Source organism: Siphateles boraxobius, unplaced genomic scaffold (assembly GCF_051911475.1).
Source record: "Siphateles boraxobius isolate OS27281-9 unplaced genomic scaffold, OSU_SipBor_1 173, whole genome shotgun sequence".
In the NCBI taxonomy this organism is placed as follows: domain Eukaryota; kingdom Metazoa; phylum Chordata; class Actinopteri; order Cypriniformes; family Leuciscidae; genus Siphateles; species Siphateles boraxobius.
The window spans coordinates 613449-636345 of NW_027508781.1; the positions used below are offsets into that span (position 1 = coordinate 613449).

At 38.0% G+C, this 22897-nt stretch overlaps 3 protein-coding genes across 5 annotated transcripts in view; 1 reads left to right on the plus strand and 2 right to left on the minus strand.

Annotated features, from left to right (window-relative positions):
• The first annotated feature begins 101 nt into the window (after positions 1 to 101).
• airim (AFG2 interacting ribosome maturation factor) lies at positions 102 to 2811 on the plus strand. The gene is made up of 4 exons (XM_077232544.1): positions 102 to 801; positions 1378 to 1557; positions 2300 to 2418; positions 2578 to 2811. Exons 1-4 carry the CDS (start codon positions 533 to 535, stop codon positions 2616 to 2618), a joined length of 609 nt encoding a protein of 202 aa, XP_077088659.1. The 5' UTR covers positions 102 to 532; the 3' UTR covers positions 2619 to 2811.
• Positions 2812 to 3300: 489 nt separating this feature from the next.
• On the minus strand, positions 3301 to 7505 carry cldn35 (claudin 35). Its single transcript, XM_077232546.1, has one exon. It carries the CDS (start codon positions 5652 to 5654, stop codon positions 4968 to 4970), a length of 687 nt encoding a protein of 228 aa, XP_077088661.1. The 5' UTR covers positions 5655 to 7505; the 3' UTR covers positions 3301 to 4967.
• Positions 7506 to 12896: 5391 nt separating this feature from the next.
• The window catches only part of ago4 (argonaute RISC component 4), a 30012-nt gene continuing 20011 nt past the window's right edge, over positions 12897 to 22897 (minus strand). For all 3 annotated transcript variants that reach the window (XM_077232549.1, XM_077232548.1, XM_077232547.1), the window contains exons 15-17: positions 22015 to 22116; positions 20911 to 21110; positions 12897 to 15657 (exon numbers count right to left, since the gene is read on the minus strand). In XM_077232549.1, coding sequence (XP_077088664.1) covers positions 15549 to 15657; positions 20911 to 21110; positions 22015 to 22116 — 411 coding nt within the window. In that variant the 3' untranslated portion in view covers positions 12897 to 15548. The remainder of the gene's footprint in view (positions 15658 to 20910; positions 21111 to 22014; positions 22117 to 22897) is intronic.

Genomic DNA, 22897 nt, shown 5'->3' on the forward strand with positions numbered 1-22897 from the left:
GACGGAGATTTTTTTTAAACCGAGCATGTGTGGACGATATTTTTTTTAACGCAGGAGGAAAAACTCTGGTTATAAAAATACCCGGGTCCGTGTGGACTAGGCCTTAGTAAACTCAAATTAACCCCGTCTGTGTTGGTTTTAACGGTATGTCTCGCTGGCTGATGCGGTTAGAAAACAAGTTTTCAAATTTAAAGCTATTTCATTTCTAAGCCAATCAGCATGCAGCTTTGACCCTCGCTTTGTAAATAGCTCCGCGTTCTGACCAATAAGATCAGTGCATGAAGAATCTGGCCAATGGTTGCGTGTTTCAGTGTTACGGCTACAGAGAGAATTAAGCGGATTGGTGGATGATGATGTTGATGATACATTTCCCGGAAGAAGTTTAGCGCTATTCTCACATGTGGAAACGGGATGATTTTATACGCTCAGTCAGTTATCAGATAAAATATGTATCTGGATGAGCTTTAAATGCCACCTTTAATACATGTAAATTCTAATGTAAATTCTTTGTAAATAACGTCGGAGTTTAAAAATGTCAAGTTCAGTTTTATTATCATTGCACCAAGAGCTCAAGCAATGTTTTGCGGTTCTGAAAGCGAATAAAGCCGTGTGGGACAGTGCACTAGCGGACTGTGAGCCTCTCATGAGCTCTATAGGGAACATTGCAGTGCAGTTAAAGGCTTTGAAACACGTCCAGCTCGCAGACACTCCTCTCGCTAGTTTCCCTGGTTTACACGAACGCCTTCATTACAAACTCTCTCTGGCTGTGGATATAGCGCTCGGGAAACTAGCAGAGAACATGTGAGTCCTGATCATTATTTCAGTGCACACACAGGTGGACAAAGTACACAACTTCCTTTCTTCAGTGAAGTTAAAAGTTGCAAAGACCGAGTTTTACTGAAGTAAAATCACAGAAGAACTCGTTTTCAAAAGTACTTAAGTGTCAAAAGTAAAGAGTAATTGGCAGTGCATGTTTTATTGTTTTTGTATGTAATACTACCTTATGCCTCCGAAGCAACCTAGTTTATAAACACACCAGTTAGTAGTATCTGTGCAATGAAGAGCGTTTAGAATTTTATAAACCGATAGAAATGAATAAACTGAATTGACACAAAAAAAGACAGCCATAATCATCGGGTTCTGGCATCAACCCGACTTTCATTTCCGACCAAAATCCTCCCGACTGACGTTTCTACTCAAGAACCTTGACAGTAGTGGAGTAAAAAGTGTATTTATCTTTTAAATGTAGTGAGGTTAAAGTAAAAAGTTTCCATAAGAAGTAATACTCAAGTAAAGTTAAAAAGTGTACTTAAGTACTGAAGTAAATGAGTTTGTTCCTGATGATATCCCTGCCGGTGTAACTGTGTTTGTCTCCAGGGTTGCTCTCCAGCGAGTGCGAGATGCCGTCGCTCAGCGGGTTTCTGCTGTTTTCCAGCTCTATGAGAGAAACACACACACTCTTGACTTCGCTGCGTGTGTGTCCAGATCAGCCGTGTGTCCCTCCATCTCAGACATGTTAGAGTGGCTTCAGGATTCAGAACGACACTTTCGTATACAGTATCCTTTAAAGTCACCATGAAATCAAAATTGACAAATGTCAATTTTTTTTGTCTTGCCTTAAAATATCCTGAATGTAACTCGACACCCTTGCGTCATTTAGTATTCGCGGCTCTATGAATATGCAAATGAGCCCCGCCTCCACTCACTCACTCACTCAGAGATCCACTCGTTGACGATCACACGTTGATCTGATTGGTTACAAGGTAGTTTGTGACGTCAGAAACACCAGCGATTTCAAAGCGTGTTTTTGAGACTGTCTTTGGTTCACTGCAGTTTTAAGGAGAAAATACTCAGCAATGCTGTCGACTTATGAATTTACACATGATTTCTCTTAAAGCATATTAAAAATGGATGGATTTTCACCACGGGGGACTTTAAATTATTGTTTCTGGTAATCTTGAATCTGAATTACTTCCTCTTCTCTGATGACCTACATTTGATCTTGTTTGATAAAAGTTTCACGAGTCACAATAGAAAAAAATAAATCAACTTCCGTTTCATGCCGATGAAGTCTTGTTGGTCATTTGATAATAGTTTTCTGCATCTATTTACGGAAGTAAAATGCTAGGAAAAATTATGTCACTGCTCTTTGCATGCGGTTTTGTTAGGAAACGTAAAGCTTTTGCGAGTAAATATAAAAGAATTGAGATACATTTTTACCTCCCGTGTCACTTTAAGGCTCCGTAGCGTCTGTGATTTAAACGCATGCAATGATGAATTCCTCAATGAATCTGGTCAGATTGGTGCAGAGAAGGATCCTCCTGCAGACGCTGACTCCCGGTGATCTTGTGTTAATGGAAACGGCACCGGAGAGATGGGACTCTCTACATTCAGCGAGTGGAGAACAGAGAATCGCAGGTATTTGCTCTGTTCATCACACTCTTCGGCCCATTGTCACGTCTGTCTCGGATCACACGTGGTTAGCACTCAATACAGCTGTAAAAAATGTTTTGTGATCATAAGAGACACGTTTTATACCATGTGTATTATATATTTATATATTTTTGTGTGTTTCAGATGCATTGTGTCACGTATCATTCTTCATGGAGACTGAATGAATTTCAGTTGTGTGATTATCAAGAGGCCATTTCCACATCCAATTATTCTCAGATCCTTAATAAAGAGAGTTTGTATTCTAGATACACTTCTAGTTCCATGGCAATTTTATTTAGCTAAACGTATTCTTTGCTGGACTGTACATCATCATCATTGTAAGAGCAGGGCTCTGTTTTAATAAATGTGCTTTTTTAACCCTCTGGTACTGTTCATAATTTTATTTCATTTCAATGAAATGAATGTACTATATTTTAGTTCAATGTTTTTTATGTCATATTTAGTCTTTTTCGGGGATTTTATGGTACTAAAATATATTTATGCAGCAGTTATATTCCATTTATTCACTTAGTAAGCATAGACCTGAAAATGAAATTTCCAACTTAAACTGTCTTAAATCTTGAATGCTTTAGAGCAACAGACTGAAGTTTGATTTCTTTTTAAAGACGACACTTGGCAGATTATTGATGAAGTTTTGAAAAGTGAACTTGAAAAAATGTAAAAATTTACATTTATTGTTATGAAAAATTCTCAAAAATACTATTTAAAATTTTTATATGAAATATATATTTTCCAAAACAAGTTTGACTAAAACTGTGAGAAAATCAAAGCCAAAAATCTAAACAAGTTGTGTTCCAAATTTGAGGTTGACAGCTAAAAAAATTTGATCAAATGATTGCGCTGTTATTGAAAGTCACATCACACACCCTTTTTATTCCTACAATGGTTCAAAGACACACATTTTCAATAAATAGAGAAATCACAGTGAACACAGCATTGAGTTGACATTTGTCTACAAAACACAAGATAAATTACAATTTACATAACACCGCAAAATGGGCGTAAGGGTTCAGTTAGCCCATAGATAATACTATTGGTATAAAAACCAATTAACACTTTATTTTGGGGACAAATTCTCACTATTAACTAGTTCTTTATCATCATGCATATTACTAAGATATTGGCTGTTTATTAGTACTTATAAAGCACATATTAATGCGTTATTCAGCATGATCATATTCCACATCCCTTAATCACCCAATACCTAAACTTAACAACTACCCTACTAACTATTAATAAGCAGTAATTATGAGTTTGAGGCAAAAGTCGTAGTTATTAGTGAATATGTTCCCCAGACTAAAGTGACTAAAGTCAAATTAAGATGTAAAATCTAAATAAAGTACTCATAAATAGGACCTGAATGAACACCAGTAATAGGCAGAGAGTGACACACACGAGGGAAAGAAAATATTTCTCGGATCCACTGCAAAATTACCACTCGAACACTAAGATCTCGTTCTAGATACTAGACCGTCTTTAATTAAAGGTGCACTCAGTAAATTTTCCCACGGTAAAAAGTTTTACTCCTAGAGAAATTAATAATGCATTTGACATGTAAAATGATGTACACGCACTATTCAGTGAAGTTAAAAAGTGAGCCAATCTATTTTCCAATGATAATTGGCAATCATTATTGATTTTTTCAATTTCATTTCTGCTAGTGGTGCAGAAATTACAAATTTTAAAGCTACAGCTTTAAAGTTAAAAGTGTCACCAAACAGAATTGCAAAAATTATTTTCAAACACTCTTGTTCACCATTGTTCAGACAAACTGCCAAACTCGCACCAATTGGATTGCAATTGCATTTTGGTGCCACTAGATACGCAGGAAATATTGTGAAAATCCAGCTTTTAATGTTGTTTATATGTCTATGTGGTGTTTTTAATATGCTTTAAGACAAACCATGTGTAAATTCATAAGTCGACAGCATTGCTGAGTATTTTCTCCTTAAAACTGCAGTGAACCAAAGACAGTCTCAAAAACACGCTTTGAAATCGCTGGTGTTTCTGACGTCACAAACTACCTTGTAACCAATCAGATCAACGTGTGATCGTCAACGCGTGGATCTCTCAGTGAGTGAGTGGAGGCGGGGCTCATTTGCATATTCATAGAACTGCGTATACTAAATGAGGCAAGGGTGTCGAGTTACATTCAAGATATTTTAAGGCATAACGATTTTTTTAAGGAAAAAATGTCATTTTGGTGATCAAACATGAGTTATAAAGGATACAATGATTGACTACAGGGGGACCTTAAATATAAAGCGCCTTTAAACGAAACCAAAACCCAACAGTATAACAATATGCATATTAAGGGCAACATAACGAAAAAGTCAACAGCATCATGTGTCCGATTTACCAAACTCAAGGAGTATGAGCGAAGAAACAGAGTAGATAAAAGTTCGGACTTCAATTGCCACAAAATGCAACCGTCCTTTGAAACAAAAACAAAAAAAGTACTGAGTGGATCTTTAATTATTGTCCCCGTTGAGCCACGCCTTAATTTCCCTCCATCATACGTACTCCTTGAGAGGAAGGGTGCTGGTGGTGATAGTTTTGGGAAGATCGGGAGCAGAAGGCCTGGAGTTTGCAAAGCTACGACCCATGTACCCACGTCTATACCCTCCTCTCTCCATATGTGGGCAAGTGCTGCTCAGAACCGCCCCGCTAATCATGAGGATCACCGCGGACGCCCATCCCAGGTAAATGGCCTGACCCAGCTCTCGCTTGTGCTGGAGGGGAACATTAGGGTTGTAGAAGTCTTGCACCACAGTGTTTGCAGTCCAAGAAACCGGGACTAGAACGCACAGGCCCGTTAGGATGAAGAGCACCCCGCCGGACAGCGCTATACCCGCCTTAGCATGACGGTCATCACCGGCGCATGTGGTGCACTTCATTCCACAGCAAGAAACGGTGCAGGATAACCATCCCAAGAAGATAGCGATGCACATCAGCGCTCGAGCCGCCTGGATGTCGGGCGGGAGAGCCAGCATGGAGTCGTAGGTCTTGCATTGCATGTGGCCGGTGGTCTGGTAGATGCAGTTCATCCAGATCCCCTGCCAGACGATCTCCGAGGTCAAGATGTTGCTGCCGATGAAGGCCGTGACCTTCCACTGGGGAAGCGCGGTCACTGCGATGGCCATCACCCATCCGGTCACAGCACAGGTGAAGCTGATCAACTGCATACCTGTGTTCACCATCTCACCACCCTCTGAGTACCACGCCTCCTCGGGCCACAGCCTCGACGACACCTTTACGCTGCAGGTGCTCCAACTATGGATAATTGCCTCAACCCTACTTGGCCACCGAGGTCGGCACGATCGCCAATCCTCAGCCAGAAGCGTCGCTCGGTCCTTGAAAAAATCTCAAAAATTTCTCAATGCAAAAATTGTTTTAGTTCGTCTTTGGGTCACGTTTGCCGATCCTAGAAGGTTCCTTGCCAGATTTGTCACAAATTTCTCAATGCAAATTTTGTTTTAGCTAGTCTTTGGGTCACGTTTGCCAATCCTCAGCCAGAAGCGTCGCTCAGTCCTCCTTGAAAGTTCCTTGTCAGTGTCGTCTCAAATTTCTCAATGCTAAATTGTGGTCCAGTTTGCCAATCCTCAGCCAGAAGTGTCGCTCAGTCCTCCTTGAAAGTTCCTTGTCAGTGTCGTCTCAAATTTCTCAATGCTAAATTGTGGTCCAGTTTGCCAATCCTCAGCCAGAAGTGTCGCTCAGTCCTCCTTGAAAGTTCCTTGTCAGTGTTGTCTCAAATTTCTCAATGGTAAATTGTGGTCCAGTTTGCCAATCCTCAGCCAGAAGTGTCGCTCAGTCCTCCTTGAAAGTTCCTTGTCAGGGTTGTCTCAAATTTCTCAATGCCAAATTGTGGTCCAGTTTGCCAATCCTCAGCCAGAAGTGTCGCTCAGTCCTCCTTGAAAGTTCCTTGTCAGTGTTGTCTCAAATTTCTCAATGCTAAATTGTGGTCCAGTTTGCCAATCTTCAGCCAGAAGCGTCGCTCAGTCCGCCTTGAAAAATCTCTCAAATTTCTCAATGCTAAATTTAGTTTTAATCTGTCTTTGGGTCACGTTCGCCAATCCTCAGCAATTAGTTTTGGCTAGTAATTTCTTACCAGACCTCTTGGTTTTGTCTTTCCAATTTCTCAGAGCAAAATATTGGTCAACCACATTCCAGCCGGTCACGTTTGCCGATCCGTCTCGGTCAGCCCTTCTTGAAAGTTCCCTGCCAGTTTTGTCTTTCAATTTTCTCAGAGCAAAGTTTCGTTCTAGTCCGTCTTTTGGTCTCTCAGACTAGTTCACTTTCGTCTGGTCTTTTTTTGAGGTGATGAATAATTGAAGAACTCAGAGCACTCGTCTCAACTCACATACATGGGATTGATCAAACTTCAATGAGAGTACCGTCCTGAGGGGAGAAGTCGGTCTAGCACCGCTGTAAAGTCTCCTCAGTAAAGAAAGATCCTCTCTTATCGCAGGGACATGTGTCTCTGTTGCCACCCAGTCCGGTGTTGCCTTTCCCAAATGGGTCACGCCGATTGAATTTGATACCGTGACGTGGCTGTCAAAGATGCATTACTTCCAAGGACCCAACAAACGTCAAACAGTGGCAAAGTCCTCTGTAAATTATCCAACAGTTTCGTTTGAAAAGTCTATTACACCTGAAAGGATAGAAGCCGTTGAGGAGTGAAGACGTTGTCCTTTTTCAAGATATTTACGTTGAATTGACGTTTACATTTCGAGAGCAGAAAGTAAAAGGGTTCTGTGCTTCAGGACACTTGTGCAAAGACAAAAGCGATTCCTCCCTGCAACGAAACCTTCTCAGGTTGGTTGGTTGCGTTCAGAGTGGCGATCGCCTATTGGGCGTCCCGATAACACTTACAGGTGATTCAAGTGTGGCCGTTCGGAAACAATGCTGAGCAAAGCCACTCTCAACCTGAAAGGAAAGAGCGGATGGAGGGATATAAAGGCAGAGCGAAACAGAGGAGAGAGGGAGGGAGGGCGAGCGAATCAATTAACACAAAGACAATCTATGGGCCGTCAACAATATGCTCAAGCCTTTTGAAGGGCCATTGCAAACGAGTGCTAGCTTTCCTTTATGAGACCGAGAAAGAAAGAACATTTTTGCCAATTTCTGGCAGCAAAATCCTCACACTTTGCAATAGTATGCACGTCAAATTTTATTTTTTGCTGGATATATTTCACAAAAAAAAGTAAAAGAGTGTGAATTTCTATGTCTGTGAAATTGTAGGGATATTTTTGCAATTATTAACCAATCACAGCAGGTTACCTTGCAAGGTGATTTGTATTTTGGGGGGGGGGGGGTAACTTTAAATAAATAAAAAGTTAAAAAGATAAATTTTCTAAAGAGACTAATAAATGGTTTCAAATTGTGTCATTTCGCCCTTGTTTTGTCCATATCCATGTCCAGACATTAGCGTCTGTGGTGATGAATTAAATATTATGGGTACAAGATCCCTGGTTTAAGTTTCCTTTCTCTGGCTCTCCTTGGCAACAGTGGTCATGACAACAGCACAGGACATGGGGACAAAGAGAGGGGACACGAAACAAAGAGCAGACGAAAGAGTGACGGCCCACAGAGAAGCTCTGGTGTGGGTTAACAATCATACAAGGGTGCAGCTTTTGAACAGGCAAGCTGTGCAATAAAGAAATGAGCACGCAAATATCAGCAGCTGGCCTGTAGGCATCAGTCTCAGCAAACAGAATGCATTTCTCGAATGAACCCGAAAAAACAGCAAAAACTCAAATCCTAATTTCATAGCTTTATGACTTACTTTCTTCAGTGTAACACAAAAATCAGAACGTCCAAGCTGCTCTTTACCATACAGTGAAAATAAATGGTGCCAAAAGCGGAGAAGCAAGATTTTCAGAATATAAGGTTACACTTTATTTTAAGGTGTCCTTGATAGTGTAATTATACATTTGAGTAATAGTACTTAATGTGTACTCACTATAGGATTAAACTTAGGATTTACTGTTATTACTAAAGTACATGTTACGTGTAACAAGTTTACTGTTATTACTAAAGTACATGTAACACATGTAACGAGTTTACTGTTATTACTAAAGTACATGTAACAAGTTTACTGTTATTACTAAATACATGTAACAAGTTTACTGTTATAACTAAAGTACATGCAACATATGTAACAAGTTTACTGTTATTACTGAAGTACATGTAACAAGTTTACTGTTATTACTAAATACATGTAACAAGTTTACTGTTATTACTAAATACATGTAACAAGTTTACTGTTATTACTAAATACATGTAACTAGTTTACTGTTATTACTAAATACATGTAACAAGTTGACTGTTATTACTAAATACATGTAACTAGTTTACTGTTATTACTAAATACATGTAACAAGTTGACTGTTATTACTAAAGTACATGCAACATATGTAACAAGTTTACTGTTATTACTGAAGTACATGTAACACATGTAATGAGTTTACTGTTATTACTAAAGTACATGTAACAAGTTCACTGTTATTACTAAATACATGTAACAAGTTTACTGTTATTATTAAAGTACATGTAACATATGTAACAAGTTTACTTTTATTACTAAGGTACATTTAACAAGTTAACTGTTATTACTAAAGTACATGTAAAATGTAACAAGTTTACTGTTATTACTGAAGTACATGTAACACATGTAACGAGTTTACTGTTATTACTGAAGTACATGTAACACATGTAACGAGTTTACTGTTATTACTACAGTACATGTAACACATGTAACGAGTTTACTGTTATTACTGAAGTACATGTAACACATGTAACAAGTTTACTGTTATTACTGAAGTACATGTAACACATGTAACGAGTTTACTGTTATTACTGAAGTACATGTAACACATGTAATGAGTTTACTGTTATTACTACAGTACATGTAACAAGTTCACTGTTATTACTGTTACGTCAAAGTACGTATCCTTGTCGGTGTTATGAGTGCTTGTCTTTTTGTTGTTTCTGATCTCCCATAGGTTAAGTAGTGGCACCTGTGAGTAATCAGCGCACCTGTGTAGCTCCCTATGCTGATTCGCTCTTGCCGGCGTGTGCTTGGTATAAAAGCTGACCAGTTCTGCAGTGCTCCAGAGGTGGGAGGTTTTCTCCTCCGTCTCTCTTCTGAAGAGACCCTTTCTCCTGTTCCAGTCATGTGTTGAAGTTCTTCCTATGTTGTGTTTGTGTCTTAAGTAAACCTTCTTACTGAGGTGAGAGATCAGTGCAATGTTGTTTGGACTGTTATAGGTTTTCTTTTTCTTTTGTTTACTCCCGTGCAGGGTGGGCTATTTTCTTCAAGTTTTTGTTGTACTGTTTCTTTAGTTTTTTTCAGTTAAGGAAGGTGTAGGGGGGTAGGCGCCATTTTTTTTATTTGTCTCTTTTTTTTTCTCCGGTTTATATTTAGAGAGGAAGTTAGGTTTAGTAGCCTATTGTCTTTTATTTACATCATTATTTTGGTGTTTAGGTTATTTAGTTGTTAAAAAAGAGTTAGACTTGTTTTGTTTGTTATTTTGGCATTAGCCTCCTCCTGAGGTAATTTTCTTCCGTTGTAAAGTCTTGAGTTCTTGATTACTTATGTTTCCTGAATAAATTCCTTTTTGATTTGGAAAATGGTTCTGTGTTGGATCAATACTGGGACGGGAGACGGGGGCTCTGAAGACGATTATTTATGTTTACGTATTGCTGTTCGTTCTCCTCTACCCTAGACAGGGGTGGACGTAACAGAATTGGGGGCTCGTTCTAATAACTGAGAATTTCTCATAATTCAGGAGAATTCTGATATTGTTGATGTGGAAACTTAAATACATGTAACAAGTTTACTGTTATTTATTAAAGTACATGTAACATATGTAACAAGTTTACTCTTATTACTAAAGTACATGTAACAAGTTTACTGTTATTACTAAAGTACATGTAATATATGTAACAAGTTTACTGTTATTACTAAAGTACATGTAACATGTAACAAGTTTACTGTTATAACTGAAGTACATGTAACATATGTAACAAGTTTACTGTTATTACTGTAGTACATGTAACAAGTTTACTGTTTTTACTAAAGTACATGTAACATATGTAACAAGTTTACTCTTATAACTGAAGTACATGTAACATGTAACAAGTTTACTGTTATAACTGAATTACATGTAACATATGTAACAAGTTTACTGTTATTACTGAAGTACATGTAACAAGTTTACTCTTATAACTGAAGTACATGTAACATATGTAACAAGTTTACTGTTATAACTGAAGTACATGTAACATATGTAACAAGTTTACTGTTATTACTGAAGTACATGTAACAAGTTTACTGTTATAACTGAAATACATGTAACATATGTAACGAGTTAACTGTTATTACTAAAGTACATGTAACATATGTAACAAGTTTACTGTTATTACTAACGTACATGTAACATCTGTAACAAGTTTACTGTTATAACTGAAGTACATGTAACATATGTAACAAGTTTACTGTTATTACTGAAGTACATGTAACAAGTTTACTGTTATAACTGAAGTACATGTAACATATGTAACGAGTTTACTGTTATTACTAAAGTACATTTAACATATAACGAGTTTACTGTCATTACTAAAGTACATGTAACATGTAACGAGTTTACTGTTATTACAAAAGTACATGTAACATATGTAACGAGTTTACTGTTATTACAAAAGTACATGTAACATATGTAACGAGTTTACTGTTATTACTAAAGTACATGTAACACATGTAACGAGTTTACTGTTATTACTAAAGTACATGTAACATATGTAACAAGTTTACTGTTATTACTAAAGTACATGTAACATGTAACAAGTTTACTGTTATAACTGAAGTACATTTAACATATGTAACACGTTTACTGTTATTACTAAAGTACATGTAACATGTAACAAGTTTACTGTTATTACTGAAGTACATGTAACAAGTTTACTGTTATTACTAAATACATGTAACAAGTTTACTGTTATTACTTAAGTACATGTAACATGTAACAAGTTTACTGTTATAACTGAAGTACATGTAACATATGTAACAAGTTTACTGTTATTACTGTAGTACATGTAACAAGTTTACTGTTACAACTGAAGTACATTTAACATATGTGACGAGTTTACTGTTATTACTGTAGTACATGTGACAAGTTTACTGTTATTACTAAAGTACATGTAACACGTAACGAGTTTACTGTTATAACTGAAGTACATGTAACAAGTTTACTGTTATAACTGAAGTACATGTAACATATGTAAAGAGTTTACTGTTATAACTGAAGTACATTTAACATATAACGAGTTTACTGTCATTACTAAAGTACATGTAACATGTAACGAGTTTACTGTTATTACAAAAGTACATGTAACATATGTAACAAGTTTACTGTTATTACTAAAGTACATGTAACATATGTAACAAGTTTACTGTTATAACTGAAGTACATGTAACATATGTAACAAGTTTACTGTTATTACTGTAGTACATGTAACAAGTTTACTGTTACAACTGAAGTACATGTAACACGTAACGAGTTTACTGTTATAACTGAAGTACATGTAACATATGTAACGAGTTTACTGTTATTACTAAAGTACATGTAACATAACGAGTTTACTGTCATTACTAAAGTACATGTAACATGTAACGAGTTTACTGTTATTACAAAAGTACATGTAACATATGTAACGAATTTACTGTTATTACTAAAGTACATGTAACACATGTAACGAGTTTACTGTTATTTCTAAAGTACATGTAACAAGTTTACTGTTATAAAGTACATGTACTTTATAGTAATAGTATAGTATAGTAATAACAGTAAACTTGTTACACGTAGCATGTACTTTAGTAATAACAGTAAATCCTAAGTTTAATCCTATAGTGAGTACACGTTAAGTACTATTACTCAAATGTATAATTACACTATAAAGGACACCTTAAAATAAAGCGTAACCTTATATTCTGAAAATCTTGCTTTTCAGCTTTTGGCACCATTTATTTTCACTGTATGGTAAAGAGCAGCTTGGACGTTCTGATTTAAAGTATTTTTGTGTTAACTTGTTAAAGTAACAAGTTTGTTATTACCAAAGTACATTTAACAAATGTAACAAGTTTACTGTTATTTCTACTGTACATGTAACATATGTAACAAGGACACTGCAGAATAAAGTGTTGCTGAATTTAAAATGTTGGTTTATTGCATTAGAAAATCATTTGTACTTAATATTGTGATGAAGCACTATCTAGATATTAGCAGGCAATGCCATCTAGTGGCTTGGAAATCAATTTATTTTTGGAAAAAGTCCCTTAACTTTTGTTTTTAAATGTTGATTTTTGTAAGATAAATTAACTACTATATACTGACACAGAAAAAAATAAGTAGGCTCACTTCAATAATGACAGGACACATAGGTGTGTGTTATAGGCATAAAATACCAATTTATTACTTTGCACAATAACACAAATATTCCCTGCAGGCTAAAAAAAAAAGGAGGGGAGATTTTTTTTTAAATGTCACAAAGCAATACAGCAACTGACGGGCACTCGAATGGGAGAAGCTACAGGCGTTCCCAGCAGGACAAAGAAAAAGTGCCCGCTATTGCTATCGGACAAATCACAGCTCAGAACACGAGAATAGAACCGCACAAAAAAAGCTACACACCAGTAATAGAAACCAAAAAATTAAATTACAATACACGTTTTTCAAATAACAAAGCCATATATATCAAATAGGAATTTAGAAAAAATCATGCTCTTTAAATCGGGGCAGAGAATGGCTTAAAAACAAAACAAGAGGTTTAAAAGAGGTAATTCTTTCGCAGAGAGAAGTGTGGAGGAGCCACCAGGGCGGCGCCACAGAACAAACAGGGAACCGGAAGGAAAGGGCGAGGAGGTCCGTCTTAGTGACCCGGTGATTGAAGAAAGTACCTCGTTTGGGTTCGAGTTCCCAAAGACCGAAACCCTCGCCCCTTCAGCCCCCACATCTGTCCCTCAGAGTTACTGACATTTACAGAGAAAACTTTAAAAATCCCGGACAACACCGCTACTCCAAACAGTCTCACTGTATTTGATTTGCGCATAAAAATTAAAAATAAAAAAAAATGAAGAAATTTCCGCGCCATAATAAATATTTCATAACAATACTCTGGCATGCAGGCGAGCACAGTTTAAATTTGAACATTTTTCCACATAGCCTAAAAGAGCTAGTCCACCATATGCACATTCCCACTGATTGATACAAGCAAAATAAGTACATAAACAAACGGCAATAAGATTCCAACCGACAGCCACATCGACGATTACAGCTTCTTAAATTGTTCTGGATTTTGGGTTATATTGCTTTGCAATGATATCATGATAGAAACTGTCATGTAACAATTTAGCAAACCGCCTAAAAAGGACACAGACATACACTACTCAAACGCGGTATTCTCTGGAAGCCATGACTTTGAGTAACCTATTCAACGCCTAAATCCAATTTATTGCATGTGATGCCCTTTCCCGTTTCTTCTTCTTCCGCGGGGCCAGCGTTCACGCCCACGACAGGCTGGTGCTCAAACTCATTCATAGCAAACCTGCTGCTTTACGGATGGTTTATTACAAAAGGTTTTTTGGAGAGCGTCCTCCCTGACGAGGCGTGTGCGTTGGAAACCCTCAAACCAAAGGCTCCTGTGTCTTCATGCACGGTGTCCTATCTTTAATACGCAAGAGAAAGTTCATTCAGATTCATATCATCGATTCACGTTCATATACACACACACACACAGAAGTAATAAACACACTTAAAGTGTAAAATTCATATAACTGCTGAACATTGCTAACTCCTCTCTAAAAAGTTCAGATTTGTCACTTTCTTGGAGTTAAAACTCAAACTGATAATTTCGAACATGAAAAAGGACAAACCAAAGCAATTTGGGCCCTCATTACCATTGCCACAAGAAATTAAGCTTTATAAAAAAAACACAATGCCTCCTAATTATTTAAGCGACCGATTTTCAGACAACTGATTAATATCGACATTAAAACGACAAGAACGACGGTTATCTACTCTAACAAACTGTTAAAGTTTACCACAAAAAACATTTATATTAAACTCTTACAAATCTGATTTGAATCTTATGTATAAATGCATAAAAGAAGGGAGAGTGCTGTATGTTGCAAGCCTAGTCAGTAACTGTGCAATGGCCATACCGTTCAACCCTGTAAAACAACAACCATCCGAACAAGATGCGTTCCGGTCTCGCCACGGGCACAATGGCACCAGAACCGAGCCGCTTTGCCCACGGGTAATGCTACTGCTACACAAAACCATCAGCTTATGAAAGCCCGTTAGATCAAGTGGAATATGCTTATAGAGTTGTAAATATTTATATATTTTTTTATATATCTTTGTGTGTGTTAATATAAAAAAAACGAGGCATTTACAGCAGTTCGCTCCTAGATTTCCCTTTACAATTCAGTGGCCTGCCATGAGACATGAACTCTCACTCACTCACACACACACACACACACACACAAAACTGTAGCGGGTAATGGGTATGTATACCCAGGTCACCTCGTTTGTAAAAGACTGAGAGGAGAGTCCAAAAACAACCATAAAAAGGAGACAAAACATGTACCCCCCCCCCCCGCAAACATGCAAGCCCCGCCCTAATAGACATGTGACAAGATTCAGCCAATGGTGGCTTGAGGTAAAAGTAGACAGAGTCCAGCTTAGCTAAGAGAGCCAGAGCTGCCCTGACCAATGGCGCAGGTTTGCTCACACTCAGTGTATATTACAAATGAAAAACATTCAAAATCAAAAACAAGAAAGGAAAAGTTAAAAATGGCTCAAATTGATTTTTTTTCTCTGTGCATTGGAGGCCAGAAGCCTCTCAGTGCAGGACTGCTGGTAGAGGTTGGTTCTTCCGAGGCCTGTATATTTCTATATTTCGCCTGGATTGACGGATGAGTTTCAGAACAGCTTGGCTGCAGACGACGCCGCAATAGAGAGACGGATAGAAGGAGAGAGAGAGAGAGAGAGGAGGGAGTGTAGAAGTAGAAGAGCGCCTCCTGCTGGCCGGCGTCAGGCGAAGTACATGGTGTGCTGGGTGTCATAGTGGATCTGGACCGCCTTGGCCAGGGCCTGAGGGTCTCGGCCGTTGCTCTGTCCGGACACGTGACTGCCTTCAGCACTGCAGACAGAGAGAGAGAGCAAGCATTAAAGAGGATCTATGATGATTTCCCCATCTTCATTTTTCTTTAGTGTGTAATGTTGCAGTTTCAGCATGAAAAGGGTTTCCAAAGTCGCTTCAGCGGGAGTGAAGGTCATTGCACACTGAATTTTCGCACGTTAAAACAATAAAAACGACCTCACATTGTGTGAATCACGCTTTCCTCCGAAACTTTTGTCCCGTCATAAAATAACAAACAAACTCAGATCGGGTTTGATTTTCAGTTTCGCATCCATAGCAAGTATTTAGAGAAGTATTTTGACAATTCAGAGCCACCGACTGACGAATACTTAAAATCGAAAGTTTCTGACTTTTATTCTCTACATCAGTGGCTGTTTACATGCACAACTTTTGTTTCAATCGGACTGAATTCATTCTGATTGATGAATCTGAACGTAAAATTTACATGAACGCGAAACGTGATCGGGTTAATGTGTGTTTATATGCACAAGCTTCAGATCGGGATATATTGTTTAACATGCGCACTGCACAAATATACAGTTTCCTGCTGTCTGCACATAATAACCATTCTCCTACATTCGTACTTTATTTGTTCTAAACAGCAGACCAAATATTTATGCATTTCTGTTCATAATTAGGAGACGATGAGCGTATGAGCCGTTGTGCCGCTGCTTATATTGATCACACAGTAAAAATGGCCAAAACAGTTGTGTGTGTGTGTGTGTGTGTGTGTGTGAGAGAGTCTGAAGCGAGCGCTGGTGGCGTCGTCCTGCTCCACTTCACACAGGCAGAGAAAGCAGGATTATAGGAGGACGAGACACTCGTTTATTCCACACTTTATTCAACAGGAACAACAGCTTGTCATTATGATATACCTTCATCATTACGGCATTTCTACATTACTGCATTTCTACATTACGGTATTTCTACATCATTACAGCATTTCTACATCATGGTATTCATTATTATGGTATTACGATTTTCTTTATCATTACGGTATTTCTTCATCACGGTATTTCTACATTACGGTATTTCTACATCACGGTATTTCTACATCACGGTATTTCTACATTACGGTATTTCTACATTACGGTATTTCTACATTACGGTATTTCTACATCACGGTATTTCTACATCACGGTATTTCTACATCACGGTATTTCTACATCATGATGGTATTTCTTAATCATTACGGTTTTTCTACATCATTACGGTTTTTCTACATCATTACGGTATTTTTTCATCATTACGGTATTTCTACGTCATTACGGTATTTTTTCGTCATTACGGTATTTCTACGTCATTACGGTATTTCTACATCATTACGGTATTTTTTAATCATTACGGTTTTTCTACATCATTACGGTTTTTCTACATCATTACGGTATTTTTTCATCATTACGCTATTTCTACATCATTACGGTATTTCTACATCATTACGGTTTTTCTACATCATTACGGTATTTTTTCATCATTACGGTATTTCTACATCATTACGGTATTTCTACATCATTACGGTATTTCTACATCATTACGGTATTATGGTATTTCTTCATCATTACATCCTTTTTAAGCTCCTTCAATCCCCATTCCCTTTCTAATCCTTTCTAAATATAATAAAGGGGCGGGGCCTGGTTGAGTTAGTTAGTAGTGTGTTAAACTGGCGGTTATGGTAAGGGGCGGGACATTTCCCAAACACACTCGAAGCGCTCGACCAGTCACAACACACTGATCCAGCCGACCAATCAGAGCACAGTGTGCTTTTCAGAAGGAGGGGCTTCATAGAGACAGGAACTAAACAGGGGGGCGTTTCAGAAAAGCATCAACTAATTATGGTCACAAGTTCCGTCGTTACCAACATAGGCGAGTGATTTGGCGTTTCCAGAAACCAAACATTTGCAAACAGCGTCGCAAACTTGCAAGCTGTGGTTAGAAGCAGTTTTCTTACACAATAAGCAAGCTAACATTCAGCACATTCTATTTCTTTCATCCCATTCAAATATTAATAAACACCTGCACGTGATGTCATTAATGACAGTTCTACACTTTTTAACTAACGAGGTTCAAATGACAGGGGGAAACAGTCTAGCTAGTTAGTTTCTACAACGATGCATCGTACTGGGTGGTTAAGCAGTGCGTTAACTCACCAGAGCGTTACTGACAGACTGGGAGGAGAGGTGCTGCAACTATGTCAAATATGGAAAAAAATATTGCTTTTTTTGAACATTCGTGCATGAAAACCTATTCTAGTAGAGCCCAAAAACTAAATCAAGACTTCGTAGGTCCTCTTTAAAGTAGTAGTTCACTTTACAATGAAAATTACCCCATGATTTACTAACACTCAAGCCATCCTAGGTGTCATTCAGACGAATACAATGCCATTATCAAGCTCGGAAGCGTCAGGGTGTTGATTAATATAACTCAGTGAATTGCAACCATCGGTATCATAAAGCTCATAAAAGTGCATCTATCCATCATAAAGTGCCTCACAGGCTCCGGGGGTTAATAAAGGCGTTCTGAAGCGATGCTTTTTTTAACGTGTTAAATATTAATATTTTTCTTACACAAAGAAAAATAACTAGCTTCCGGCCAAACGCAAACTCTACTTGCGTCTAAAGCGCACCTTCCACAACTCATGACGTCGGAAGTAGCTTTAGTGCGTCATGGCGTAGCGTAAATATCAGCAGTACATCACATTACTCTCATAAGTTGCACTTTATACTTTATAACCAACTTACAGCCAAACGAACATATGGATTTGACTTAAGTGTATAGTTTACTTTATAAGTTTTAAATATGACTTTTTTTCTTACACAAACTCATGGCTTCGCTTATTAACCCCCATAGCCTGTGGAGCACTTTATGATGGATAGATGCACTTTATGATGGATAGATGCACTTTATGATGGATGGATGCACTTTTATGATGGATGGATGCACTTTTGATGGATGGATGCACTTTTGATGGATGGATGCACTTATGATGGATGGATGCACTTTTATGATGGATAGATGTACTATTATGATGGATAGATGCACTATTATGATGGATGGATGCAGTATTATGATGGATAGATGCACTTTTATGATGGATGGATGCACTTATGATGGATAGATGCACTTATGATGGATGGATGCACTTATGATGGATGCACTTTTATGATGGATGTACTTTTATGATGGATGGATGCACTATTATGGTGGATGGATGCACTATTATGATGGATGCACTATTATGATGGATGGATGCACTATTATGATGGATGGATGCACTATTATGATGGATGCACTTTTATGATGGATGTACTTTTATGATGGATGGATGCACTATTATGGTGGATGGATGCACTATTATGATGGATGCACTATTATGATGGATGCACTATTATGGTGGATGGATGCACTATTATGATGGATGCACTTTTATGATGGATGGATGCAGTATTATGATGGATAGATGCACTTTTATGATGGATGTACTTTTATGATGGATAGATGCACTTATGATGGATGGATGCAGTATTATGATGGATGGATGCACTATTATGATGGATGTACTTTTATGATGGATGGATGCACTTTTATGATGGATGGATGCACTTTTATGATGGATGGATGCACTTTTATGATGGATGTACTTTTATGGTGGATGGATGCACTATTATGGTGGATGGATGCACTATTATGGTGGATGGATGCACTATTATGGTGGATGGATGCACTATTATGATGGATGGATGCACTATTATGATGGAAGGATGCACTATTATGATGGATGGATGCACTTTTATGATGGATGGATGCACTTTTATGATGGATGGATGCACTTTTATGATGGATGGATGCACTATTATTGTGGATGGATGCACTATTATGATGGATGTACTTTTATGATGGATAGATGCAGTATTATGATGGATGGATGCACTTATGATGGATGGATGCACTTATGATGGATGGATGCACTATTATGATGGATGGATGCACTATTATGATGGATGTACTTTTATGATGGATAGATGCAGTATTATGATGGATAGATGCACTTTTATGATGGATGTACTTTTATGATGGATAGATGCACTTATGATGGATAGATGCACTATTATGATGGATGGATGCAGTATTATGATGGATGGATGCACTATTATGATGGATGCACTTTTATGATGGATGCACTTTTATGATGGATGGATGCACTTTTATGATGGATGGATGCACTTTTATGATGGATGGATGCACTTTTATGATGGATGGATGCACTTTTATGGTGGATGGATGCACTATTATGGTGGATGGATGCACTATTATGGTGGATGGATGCACTATTATGGTGGATGGATGCACTATTATGATGGATGGATGCACTATTATGATGGATGGATGCACTTTTATGATGGATGGATGCACTTTTATGATGGATGGATGCACTTTTATGATGGATGGATGCACTATTATGGTGGATGGATGCACTATTATGATGGATGGATGCACTTATGATGGATGGATGCACTTATGATGGATGGATGCACTTATGATGGATGGATGCACTATTATGATGGATGGATGCACTATTATGATGGATGTACTTTTATGATGGATAGATGCACTATTATGATGGATGGATGCACTTATGATGGATGGATGCACTTATGATGGATGGATGCACTTATGATGGATGGATGCACTTATGATGGATGGATGCACTTATGATGGATGGATGCACTTATGATGGATGGATGCACTTATGATGGATGTACTTTTATGATGGATGGATGCACTATTATGATGGATGGATGCACTTATGATGGATGGATGCACTTATGATGGATGGATGCACTATTATGATGGACGGATGCACTATTATGATGGATGGATGCACTTATGATGGATGGATGCACTTTTATGATGGATGGATGCACTATTATGATGGACTGATGCACTGTTATGATGGATGGATGCACTTTATGATGGATGGATGCACTTTATGATGGATGGATGCACTATTATGATGGATGGATGCACTATTATGATGGATGGATGCACTTTTTTGAGCCTCATACTGATGGTTGCAATCCACTGGCGTTATAAAGCTCAGAATGCTTGAGGTGTTTATTGATACAACTCTGATTGTATTCGTCTGGAAGAAGAATGTCATATACACCTAGGATGGTTTGAGAGGGAGTAAATCATGGGGTAACTTTCATTTTTCCTTTAACTTCACAAGCACTTCCTACTTTCGTGGTGATGTACCTGTCATGGTCTTTGTCCACGAGGTGGTAGCGGGCCCTGAAGGCCACGAGCCGGGCGTAGTAAGCAGGAGCGGGGATGGACACGGAGCGTGTGCAGCGCACATATGTGTGGCAGAGCTGGTACGTCAACAGTTGCAGCTCGTCGGCGGTGAAACAGTTGTCATCCCACAAGACGTGATAGTGAGACGGGCGGCTCGTGCCCTATGAGAGGAAGAGGAAACGCAAATGCATGAAATGCCATGAATGGACAACTGGATAATCAGGGTTCGTACAGATACTGTAAAATACAATTACAGGACTTTAAGCACTGACTAGTCCTTGAAAACCAAAAAAGTAAATATCTCACTTATCAAACATTAATTCATTTAGCAGACGCTTTTATCCAAAGCGACTTACAAATGAGAACAATAGAAGCGGTTCAAATAACAACAGGGCAACAATATGCAAGTGCTATGACCCTTCCCAGTTTAATCTAACGCAGTACATGTACTTTTCTTTTTTTTAATAGATATAGAAGAGAATGTGTTAGTATTAATGTATAAATAGTATAAATTAAACAATATATTCATTATCTTTCAATTTATAAAAAAAGATTATAGATAAAAAAATAAATAATATAGGCTACTAATAAAAACAAAATGGTACAAGTAAATAAGAGGCTGTGTTAAGTCATTTTAAAATTGGGGAAATTTGCAGGAATGTGTTATTTTGAGATAAAATGCAACAGAAAAACATTTAATCTATAGTGCCATCTTCCCATTTTTAAACTAAACCGGAGGTTTATTAAATCAAACAATAAATAGGATATCATTATATTATTACATAAGAATTTATTCTCATTATTCCAAGCATGTGTATCATATGTAGCACATGTATCAGACGGGCTGAAACATTAAAATATTTCATGTTTATTAAAAAAAACAATTGAACACTTATTTCATACATACAAATGTCTTCCAATAATTAAAACACTTTTCAAGTACCTATTCAGGAATATTGCTGTTTTTAAGGGTTTTCCAGGCCTTAAATTTCAAAAAGTCAAATTCAAGTACTTCAAACACCTTGTACAACCACTGGATAATTCAACAAATCAGCGCCGACTCACCTGGATCCCAGCATGACTGCACAGGTAGAAGTCGAACTCTGAGGGGTGTGTGATGGTGCTGTCCACTGTAGTGCCTGCTGGGACATTCCCACTCTTCCCCACCTGAGTCAATGCAAAGAAACTTGTATGCAAGATTTGGAAGTGAATGCAGTAAATTTGATCAGTCCTTGGTTTATATAGTTGGCTGCGTTGCTCTGAATTGCTTTTGAATGGTAATGCACACTTAAAGGTTGTATCAGCGATTTCAGGCCCAAACAAAAATTATCACATTCATCTAATCTTTCCTAACGATCCGCTAGCTGCCCGCCCCATAAGCAGGCTGTCAAAAAAACGCGTACTGTAGGCAGCCTAGGCTCTGAGATCTGCACACAAAAACAAATGTGTACAACCACCACTCAAAATCAAAATAAACAGTGTTCCAACTTCCAACCAATCACCGACAGGGGCGGGTGTTGTTTGTTTTTGCGCTCGTTCACGGCGCCTGCACGCGAAGTCGGAGCTGAAGAATAAGGCAGCGTCTATCAACCCTATGCTATCAACGGACCAGATACATTTAACATGGAAGAGGCAATCCCCAAGAAGAGGAGGCGGATTAGGGCGAGGGAATACCCTCGTTTTTCGTCAAAGAAACGAATAATAATCAGGAAGGCTTTTGAACGGTGGAGAGAATTCAAAGATTTGAAAAATTTTAAATCGGATGCCGAGGTTGCACTGTTTCTTCTGGACAAGTGATTAGCTTCTAGTGCTGACTTTTTTGTATGTGAACTGTGTGTGAAAATATAATTCTTTAAAAAATATGAGTGAAGCTCGACTAAACTCGGATAGCTCTAGCGAATATCAGATTGTAGGGATTTAGTGTGTGAGATTGGCATGCTAGGGAGCG

What these genes read in the sequence shown, in the direction of transcription:
- airim (XM_077232544.1), top strand. Translation starts at nt 533, where the DNA reads ATGTCAAGTTCAGTTTTATTATCATTGCACCAAGAGCTCAAGCAATGT. An exon ending in GAACGACACTTTCGTATACA is followed by an intron (nt 1,558 to 2,299) that starts GTATCCTTTAAA and finishes GAATCTGGTCAG; the next exon opens with ATTGGTGCAGAGAAGGATCC. An exon ending in TGGAGAACAGAGAATCGCAG is followed by an intron (nt 2,419 to 2,577) that starts GTATTTGCTCTG and finishes TGTGTGTTTCAG; the next exon opens with ATGCATTGTGTCACGTATCA.
- cldn35 (XM_077232546.1), bottom strand. Translation starts at nt 5,654, where the DNA reads ATGGTGAACACAGGTATGCAGTTGATCAGCTTCACCTGTGCTGTGACC.